Consider the following 9,528-nt stretch of genomic DNA (forward strand, 5'->3'; position numbering starts at 1 on the left):
GGGTGGGTGGGTGGGGAAAGAGACATNAGGTAAGGGAGGGAAGGAGGAGAAAGGGGAGGGGAAGGAGCCGTGAGCGGGATGGGGCGGTCGGGGGAGGTCTGCGGGGTTTTAGAGGCATCATACCACCTAGCTTGTGTCCATAAGCCGCGTGAACCAAGCCAAGGAATCAGGATGAAGGGTTTCGGAGGGGACTCACACGCGGACCGGATATCGCGTACGGCAGCTTACAGCTAGGGGGTAAGCCGGCGGCCCCCCCCCGAGCCCTCTCACCGACACTGGACAGCTGCCTGAGCGCGGAGGTGGAGGTCAGTTGGCTGCAGTTCTGGATGACGAAGTGGCCGTACACCGACCGTACGCCGGACAGGCCTTCCAGGTCTTTGACGTACGGCATGTCCTGCAGGTGCAAAGTCCCGCCGACGCTCCGGATGTTCTGTGGCCGGCAGCGGGGGGGGGGTCGGGGTTTCGGGTGAGGTGGGTTGGAGGTGAGTGTGGTGTGGTGTGGTTGCGGGCGAGATGCAATATGTGGGAATGAGAGTGTATCTCCGCGATGATGATGAAGTGCGGCAGTGGGCCCGCCCCCCTCAATGCCGCCAACATCAATGTCAAACACACGCGGCGTTTGCGTGGTGGGATCGGTCATTCATGCGCCGGGAGGGGGGAAAGCTGTCATCCCACCCACCCCCGCCAGCAGAGCCCTCCGTCCTTCGACCTTTGGCGGCGCTCTGAGTGGGGGCGAGGGCGAGGGCGCACTCGCAGTCGTGCAGTTATAATCAATATTTGCATGTGAATTTTATTATTGTACCAACTTATTCAATCACATATAATGAAGCACCTGTGGCCGAGTGGTTAAGGCGCCCTCCTGCTAAGGCGGTGGGGGTTCCCCGCGTGCGTTCGCCATCGGTTGCGGGAGACTAATAATGATAGGTGAACAGTAAAATCCCTGAGTTCACTTCTGTTCCCGGAGGTTCTGGCTGCCGACCGCTCGATGTGTGAGGGAGGTGGCCCTCCATCTTGTGGACGGTGGAGGACGTGATTATAGCACTTTGCGAACTAAGTTGAGGCGCCGTTGATCCGCTAGATTTGGTTGGATGCTGGTGGTGAGTTGCTGAACCCAACGAATACATTCTGAAGTCAGATGGGGTGAAGTTGGATTAGGGTGCCCCTCTCGCAGGGGAGAGCAGGGAACTGCCTCGGGAAAGGGGGCCGCTGGTGAAGCTATACCACCCTGTAACAACATACATACATTATGCAGCTATGCACTATCGCATAATAGCATATTTGACTCGCTCAACATTTTGGCTCGTAAGGCGATGTGCCACCGTTTCAAAGCGCGCGCACACACACACACACACACATACACACACACACACACACACATACACACACACACACACACAGACACATGTCCCCATGCTCCCCCGCCCTTCTGCTCGTTCGCGATCTGGTGGCCCCTCCCCATCCAGGATTTCCCCCATCCCACCACCCAGCCCAACCCGCGTTGAGCTTCGGTGGTTGCTATCACAAACCATTTCCATCAGGACCCGACGGTCACCAACAACCTCCACAACACCGACGATGGCAACGTCACCAGCGTGTTGCATATTCGTGTACTATATATATTCGTATATGCCTGTGATTCATGAATCCGTACATGCATCCGTACATGCATCCGTGTATGCACATCCAGCAATCGCACCTTGAGACCTGCTATGTCCCACAGCGCCGTGTTCCCCACCAGGTACATGTCAGTGTACACGGAGGTGAGCGGCGCCAGACCCCGGGTGGACGGCAGGGAGGGGCACTGCAGGATGTTGAGATCGCCCCGGCAGCTGCCCAGCCCGCCCAGGCCGGTGAGGTTTCGGAGCTGCTGAAGGTAGAGCAAGTGCAGGCCCCCCACGTACTGTCAGGGAGGGGAGGGGGAGGGGGAGGGGGAGGGGGAGGGGGAGGGGGAGGGGGAGGGGGAGGGGGAGGGGGAGGGGGAGGGGAGGGGGAGGGGAGATCCCCAGGACGAAAGGGGGAGGGGAAGGGGGGCGCTTGCCAGGGAGTGGGTGGATAGCAGGGAAGGAAGGGACTGATGGAGAGAGAGGTGCGGAGACCAACGCCGAACGGTGCTAACTAAGCAGCTCGGATTACCATGCAGTGGGCTGCGGCGGCGGTGCGCAAGGGGAGAGGGAGCCGGGCGCACCCCATGCGGAAGAATGCGGGCCATACAACACATACGACATACCGCACAACACGCCCCGCCTGTACCAGTCGCCGTACCGTGCCGTACAGCACGGTACAACCGTGACATCCAGGACCTCCCTCTCGCCTGCTGTACAGGACGCGGCACCCGGCCCACCCCCGTCGCCTGTAGGGCCTGATCCCCCGCCCACCCCCGTCAACCCCGTCTCCCCCACACACGCGCCCTCCTCCCTCAACAGAAGGCTCCAAAGCCCCTTTCTCCGCACACCATCACCACCGCCACACAAGCACATCTTCACACCCACCTGCAGATTGTCCAGCCCTTGGAGGGTCTCCAGTGCGCTGCTGCGATCGGGAGGTCCTACGATGACTAATTGGCCGTACACCGCCGTAAGGCCCGATAGTGGCCATAGCCCCTGGCCCAGGTCCCTGCTGGCCCAAATCACGAGTGAACCGCTGGGGATAGGGGGGAACGAAACACACACGTTCACACGAGCATATGAGGAAGCAGAGAGGGAGAGCAGTGTACGGCAACCCTATGATTGGGTATGGCTCGTCATGTCAGGTTGTGGAGTTGGCAACACCTTCCCCCAGCGGAAGAGGGTCTCTCTTAGGTACGCGCTGCAGTGTTCAAATTTTAGATGGGAAGGGAGGGGCACAAGTTGGCGTGACAGTTGGAGGTTGGTCAAGCCGGGCTCGCCCGGAAAGCTGTGATGCGCCAACAAACGAAAACCGTGGAAAATAATGACTAATATTAATAAAACTACGATTATCACACCCCTCACATTCGTTACACTCAAAAACCTCATCACGGTCATCACACTCGTCACACTCACACTCGCAGCGCCCCACCACAACTGCTCATATGAAGACATACAGACACACACACACACCTGATGACGGACAGCTTCTGGGCCTCCCTTGCTGTGTCGTACAGGTTGATGGCGCGGGTGTTGTACTCCCTGACCTCAAACGGCTCCACGGGGGGATCGAACTTCTTGAGCCAGTCGCTCACATCCTCTCTAACACACGCACATATACATACGCACGATGAAAGGGTTGAGGGATGGGGCGATGTAGCGCGTGCGCGGGAGTAGGGGCAAGTGTTTGGGGAGGGGAGGCACGGGGCCACCTCAATCCCGTACAAGCCACACATGACACCCGCAGAAAACAGTCAGCATTGCAACCATTTTACGTAGAACCCAGAGCAACCCTAAACACGTACGCATGTACTTATCGTACGACACAGTTTGATAGTACTTCAGCTTTGCTCCGCGCTGACGTCAACCAAATACAGCAGCTCGCCGCCAACCACCCGCCACTCACAAGTCGGGGGTTGAGCCACTGTACAGCAGTACGACAGATGTGTCCACTCGAGGGGGGAATTGCCCAGGGCCGGCGCCAGGGATGGCGGTGGTGATGGACGAGGTAGTTTGCACAACGGCATTGGCGAGCAGAGTCGCCTCCCCCCCGCCGTCCTGGCCTCCAGCGGCTGCTAGCCCCACTCGGACATTCTCAGGTAGTCGCAGTTGTACGGCACCGTTGTTGGTCTCCCTCAGTGATCCGACGGAGGTGAGTGACGCCATCGCCAGGAGGTTGGTTAGTTTACCGTTACCAATGGCAAGCAGCTGGCCCCGCACCACCTGCAGGTTCTGTGGGGGATGGCAGGGCGGTGGGGACAGCGGCAGGGGCAAGGGGCGGCGGGGGGAGGAAAAGGGAGAGGCGTGAGCGCAGCATACACACAGGGATGGTGGCAGACATGCAGCCGGGAAAAGCAATATGGTAGTCGTGGTCGCGACATCCAGTAGTAGTAGTCTGGCACCAGTCTGTCACCTTCGGAAGGGTGTGCAGGGCGAATAAGGTCAGGTGGGGCTCTGTCGGAACGGCGGGGGGCCGGCAACAGCAGCAGTAGCAGCAGCCGGTGTGTGTGTATGTGTGTGTGTGCGCGTGTGTGTGGAATTGCTGGCAATAAACTGGCTTCTGCGTTCTCGAGCTTCATGAGCAGGAGGAGTGCAAATTTACTTGTGTTCTTAGCGAACCAAACAATAACGACACCCGCAGGTCTTCCCGTAGGACATATCACCTACGGCACACATTCTCGCTCCCCCTGTCCTCCCTGGTCCCTCACCCCTCACCCGGGGCCCCCTCCCCCTCCCACCACCGCGCACCTGGAGTCCCTGCACGGAGCTGAGCGCCATGTTGCTGAGCAGCGCCAGATCTCCCCCCACCTCCCGCAGCCCCTCCAGGCCCCCCAGCCACCTCAGCCGGCCGTTGCCCCCCAGGTAGAGGTCCCCGGGCAGGGAGGTGAAGCCCTCCAGGCCCAGCAGGTCAGTCAGGGCATCGAGATTGTACAGCAACAGGTTGGTGGCAGACTGAGTGACAAACCCCCGCGATGGGACGAGGGGAGAGAAGGGGAGGGAAGGGGAGGGGAGGGCAAGGTAGGGAAGGGGAGGGGAGGGGAGGGGAGGGCAAGGTAGGGAAGGGGAGGGGAGGGAAGGGGAGGGGAGGGGAAGGTAGGGAAGGGGAGGGGAAGAAGCACGCGGGGATCCATTTCTTCTCCCTAGGGCGGGTTGTTAGGGTGCGGAGGTGCGGGGGAGGGGCCAGGGCAGCTACACGGCCAACCCGCCGGGGGTCGGCGAGGGGGCCTCTGACTGGNGGGAGAGAGGGGTGGGGGCGGGTCCTTGCCGCAGGTCCGTGTCACGCCGCGTTGTGCCGTGCATCGCCGTACCTTAACGTTGCGGAGGCTTTGCAGGCTGCGCATACCCGCCGCGTCCAAACCCGGGTGGCCGTACAGCATGAGGGTGCCCCCCACAGCCCCCAGGGAGGCCATCGCATTGGGGAGCACTCGGGACAGGGTGCCGTTGTCGTACAGGAGTAAGTTGCTCGGCCAGGATGACATCTACGAGCCAGTGGGTCACGTAGCTTTAGTTGATGTGACCTGCCGTATATTGGTACCACCGTACATTCATCGCACAAGCCGCTAGAGACCTTCTCTCCCCATCCCTACAGGGGTTGGAGATGGGGTTGCATATGAGAGTGAAGTGCCGTACCACCGCAGGCGCCTGCGACAGAGACATCACTTCCTGGCGGTTGATCCCTCTCCCAAACGTTCCCCCCACTTCCCCCGACTCCGGTCCCCCCGCCATCTTCGCAACCCCCGAGGTGAGCCCCCGCCCGGTGGCCCCTTACCCGTACTCCTCGGGCAAGAAAGCACTTGTACGAGCGGCCACCCAACCGCCGTCTCCACTGACTTTTCCCCTTTCCTCCACCCCGTCCGCTGCCTAACCCCCCAAAAGCCCACCGCCACCCATTCCCCCAAATGCGGGCTCTGCTCCCACCTACCCACCCCCAGCAGGCTGCATCGGGGGGCCTCCAAGTCCAGTGCCGCCACCTGTCCCTGCCCCAGGGGCAGAAGGCCCTTCTTGTCCAGGGGCAGCTCATCGTACACCCCCCTCAGGTACGGGTAGCCGCCACTGCCGGCGTACAGCACCAGGGTGGCCACGGGGGCGCCTGAAGGGAGCAGGGGGTGTGTGGGTGCGTGGGGGAGAAATGGTGGTGTGGTGGGGAGATCGGGGTGGGTTGGCCATGTGGGGCGCATGCGGCTCTTAGTCATGATTGCCGCTCTGTGTCACAGTGAAGGAGGGGGAAGGCAGGAAGGTACCTAGGCGTGTATGTACGAACGCACGGTGATGGAGGAGGTGGAAATGCAGGCGGGTAACGTTCATGCATTCCTGTGGGTCGGAGGCTGTGAGGCCGTACAAAAAGCCGTACGTTGCATTCCGTACAACGACGCAAGCAGCCGAGGTCGGCACATGGGGGACCGTGCTACGTTAGCCCTGGGGGCCCTGCGCCGCAGTCTGCCGACCCATCAGCTGAGGAGGAGGGAGGACGGGGAGGAGGAGGGGGGCACGCGAGCAGCACACAAACGGGCGCAAGACAGCGACCCCTTCCCTTCCCCTCCTTTCCCGCCGGCCGGCTGAGACAGGTCGCAATAATGATGAAGGTCAGCAGGCAACAGCAGACGGAAGTGGCGAAGGTGGCGACGGACGAGGAGCCCTATCCCATAATTGATCATATCCAGTTAGGCAGTTAGTTCGATGGTTAGTTCCGAAAACAAGTTGCATCTGCAATCATGTGTCATGTGCATGAGGAGGCCCCCTTACAAGCAGGCAGGGTTGAGGCCTGACCCGCCACCGTCACCGCCATCACCGCAGCTGTCAAGGCCGTCGCCAGCGCACACAGCGCAGTGCGGCACAGTAACCCCGCGACTGGTCCGCCCGCTGCTTGGCCGACCATCTCCAAGCAGCTCCAAACACCGCCTCGCATCGCTAGGGTCCCCTTGACTCGGGATGTGGTCACGCAGCTGCCGCGCTCTCGAGGGGTTAAGGCTACGGTTAGCAGACGGACTCCTCTAAACTAAACGGGCCCTTAACTGTGCAGCAGCCCCTGCGCCCGCCTCTGATGAAAGCGCAGGAAGCCCAGCTACGAGTCTAGTTCGCGGCGCGGACTGCTGACGGATTTCAACTTGCCCGGGGTCCGCTGGTCCCCGCGACCGGTGCCCCGCCCATATATCGCTGTCTCCTGGGAGCACCAGCACCAGCACCCGGGCCGCCTGGATGCACAAATGTATGTTTCAAATACAAACAACTCGGTGACGTAAATTTGTTACTGGAAGACTGGAAGATTTTACTTCCAATGCGCGGTGCCCCATCATATAGGATCATGTCATCCGGCGGGGACTGGACCCGGCGGTTGACGGGCAGCGAGCAGTCCCTCCCCTCCCCCCTCTCATTGGACAGCGGCCTTTTGACAGGTGCAGCCATCCGCTTCCAGTTCCAGCTCCGGCCGTCAACAAGTCGGATAGATGGCTGGATGGCTGGATTCAAGGAGTCGGAAAGATCGAAGATTACATGTGGCGGCAATTTTTATTGTAAGGCAAGGAAACTAGCCTGCGAAGAACCGCGAATATGCGAAATTAGGTAACCGCATCACTCCACATTCCCACACACACAGACACACACACTGATGTCTCCCACGACCGCTGTCGATTGTGTACAAAAACTTTATTGCGTCCGCCTCCTCCGCCGGTTCATCTTACCGCTCTACAGCAGCCCCTACTCGCCTTCACTGCCCTTCAGCCCCTCTGCCTGCAAACCGAGCTAGCTTCGGGAGCTTCTGGAGCAAGAGCCGCCTTGAACTGTATTGCCGTTTGTGTAGATCTTTAGCTGTTCTCTCACTCGGTCTCACTCTCATTCACTCTCACACACACACACACATGTCCATTTCACTCGGCCACCAAAAGAGGCCCGTAATTCATCACTACCCAATAACGTGCACCCACGATCTGTAAAGCACCTATGCACACATACATACATACATACATAACATACAGGGAGCCCTGGCGCTCTGATTGGGCTGCTGCAACTATTGGCGGTGAAAACCAAGCCGATGGAAATTTAAATTCCATTTGATGCTTACAGGATTGCTTGCTGTCAGTCTGCTTCCCCCCCCGTGACACGGGCGGTAGCATATCCGAGTTTGCTGCCACCGCCACCGTAGTGAGGGGGTAGGTGAGGGAAACGCCAACTTCACCTGAAACCCCTTCCCGGATACCCCCACCCCGGAAAGCCCCGAGCGACCCCCTGAGCCGCCCGTGTCCTCGGTTTGAGATGTTGCGATGACAGACTGCCCGACATACATACACACACGCATGCTGCACACCGCAGTGCAGCGACTTGGTCCTTCTCTGTGGCAGCCGCGATTACCCCTGCTGCAGCTCCGTCCACCCCACTCCAACCCCCCCCCCCACCCCTACCCATTCCGAGCTCCCCGCTGCGTGCCCGGCGGACAACATCCCCACCCCGCTCCACAGCTTGGCCACCAGGGGCAGATACCCCATTTCACCCCACCATTTCTACACACGCGGACCCCTTCCGGGTCCCCGCCGATGCGACAGTGTAACCCCCCCATGAGCCCCCTCTCTGGCCCCCTCCTCACATACACCGTACATACATACGTACACACACATATCCGCCAACACAAGGACATGCACACACAGGGCACCTCCCATTTCTCATCCCCACATCATATCGCTCATCATATCACTCCGCACGCCCATCCCCTCCCCTTTCCTCGGCGTGAGCCCTGTGGCTTTCTCTTCATCTCAGCTCGTCCCATCTCATCAGCTGAGGTCGAATCCCGCTCCCGAATTGATGGCGTACAGCAGTTTGTCCCTCATGGCCTCCCTGGTCCGGTAGGGGGGCAGCTTAAGCAGGTTGATGCAGGTGGAGGCGGTGGGCAGGCGCTGCTGGGCCGAGGGGTCCAACGTGTTACCGCTCATATTTATGCCCAGCTTGGGCTCCAAATACCTTAGGGAGGAAGGACGGAGGGGGGCGGAAGGGGGCAGGGCGGCCCGGCAAGGGGGGATTGAGCGGCCAGAGGTGAGTAAGAAAGGTGGACGTATGCAGCTCTCTGGATCGCTGTCTGTCTGTACGTATGTCTGTGTCGGTGCCGTTCGGTACAGTTTTACCAATTGCGAGTGCAGCGATGTTCGGGTGGACCGCCCCCGCCACTGACCACTGACGAAGCGACTCCTCCACATCCGCTGTGTGTGGCACTTCTTGCACACAGACGACTGCTATGCCGGACCAACTAACCAATATCGCCACCGTTACAGCTACCTCCGCCACCGCCCCCCCCCACCAGCCGCAGCACGTGGCTCTCCCCCTCCCTCCCTCCCCCCCTCCTTACTTGAAGCCCAGCAGTGGCGCCCGGCTGCACGACGTCACGAACTTGAGGAACCGGCCCTGCTCCTCCGCGGTGAAGGAGTCCAGGACCTCCCACAGCAGGATGACCACCGGGTGCTCTGAGGGGGTTGGGTGGGGGGTGGTGGGAGGGGGAGGGGAGGGGAGGTCGGGATGGATGCGATGCGAAGGAAGGAGGACGAAAGGTAGAGTTAGGGTTTGCACGGGGCGGGAGGGGAGAGAGGCGCCGAGACACCGAATGCACTAATGACTGAAATGTTTCACAAGGCAGATAGACAGACAGACAGACGGACGCACACAATGACATGCAGACATCCCGGCTCTCTACTCCTCGCAGTAGCGGTAGCAGTAGCGGCCCCAGATGAGGAAGGGTGGGACCCGAAGCAGCCCCCTCCCCCCTCCCCCCTCCTCACCCTCGTGGTATCCCCCGCCATACACCACATGCTCCCTCATGTCCTCCAGGTCCAGCCCCTGCGCCGCCACCCCGCTGATGAGGCTCTGCAGCTCCTCCCCGCTGAACATGGACACCCAGCTGCGCGGGATCAGCTCGTAGAACCCCGACAGGAAGGCGGACACGGCG

General features: G+C 60.5%; 2 protein-coding genes across 2 annotated transcripts in view; both read right to left on the bottom strand.

Annotated features, from left to right (window-relative positions):
- VOLCADRAFT_119989 (uncharacterized protein) overlaps window positions 1-6,480 on the bottom strand; it is a gene marked incomplete at both ends in the record, with an annotated part of 7,812 nt that extends 1,332 nt beyond the window's left edge. The window contains 9 exons of the mRNA XM_002958559.1: window positions 271-430; window positions 1,697-1,900; window positions 2,490-2,640; window positions 3,078-3,206; window positions 3,511-3,836; window positions 4,353-4,556; window positions 4,913-5,083; window positions 5,531-5,694; window positions 6,348-6,480. Coding sequence (XP_002958605.1) covers window positions 271-430; window positions 1,697-1,900; window positions 2,490-2,640; window positions 3,078-3,206; window positions 3,511-3,836; window positions 4,353-4,556; window positions 4,913-5,083; window positions 5,531-5,694; window positions 6,348-6,480 — 1,642 coding nt within the window. The remainder of the gene's footprint in view (window positions 1-270; window positions 431-1,696; window positions 1,901-2,489; window positions 2,641-3,077; window positions 3,207-3,510; window positions 3,837-4,352; window positions 4,557-4,912; window positions 5,084-5,530; window positions 5,695-6,347) is intronic.
- A 1,885-nt stretch (window positions 6,481-8,365) lies between these two features.
- The window catches only part of VOLCADRAFT_69679 (uncharacterized protein), a gene marked incomplete at both ends in the record, with an annotated part of 3,605 nt that continues 2,442 nt past the window's right edge, over window positions 8,366-9,528 (bottom strand). Inside the window, 3 exons of the mRNA XM_002958560.1 lie at window positions 8,366-8,552; window positions 8,935-9,049; window positions 9,362-9,494. Coding sequence (XP_002958606.1) covers window positions 8,366-8,552; window positions 8,935-9,049; window positions 9,362-9,494 — 435 coding nt within the window. The remainder of the gene's footprint in view (window positions 8,553-8,934; window positions 9,050-9,361; window positions 9,495-9,528) is intronic.

This window comes from Volvox carteri, assembly GCF_000143455.1.
Source record: "Volvox carteri f. nagariensis unplaced genomic scaffold VOLCAscaffold_98, whole genome shotgun sequence".
Taxonomy (NCBI): Eukaryota; Viridiplantae; Chlorophyta; class Chlorophyceae; order Chlamydomonadales; family Volvocaceae; genus Volvox; species Volvox carteri.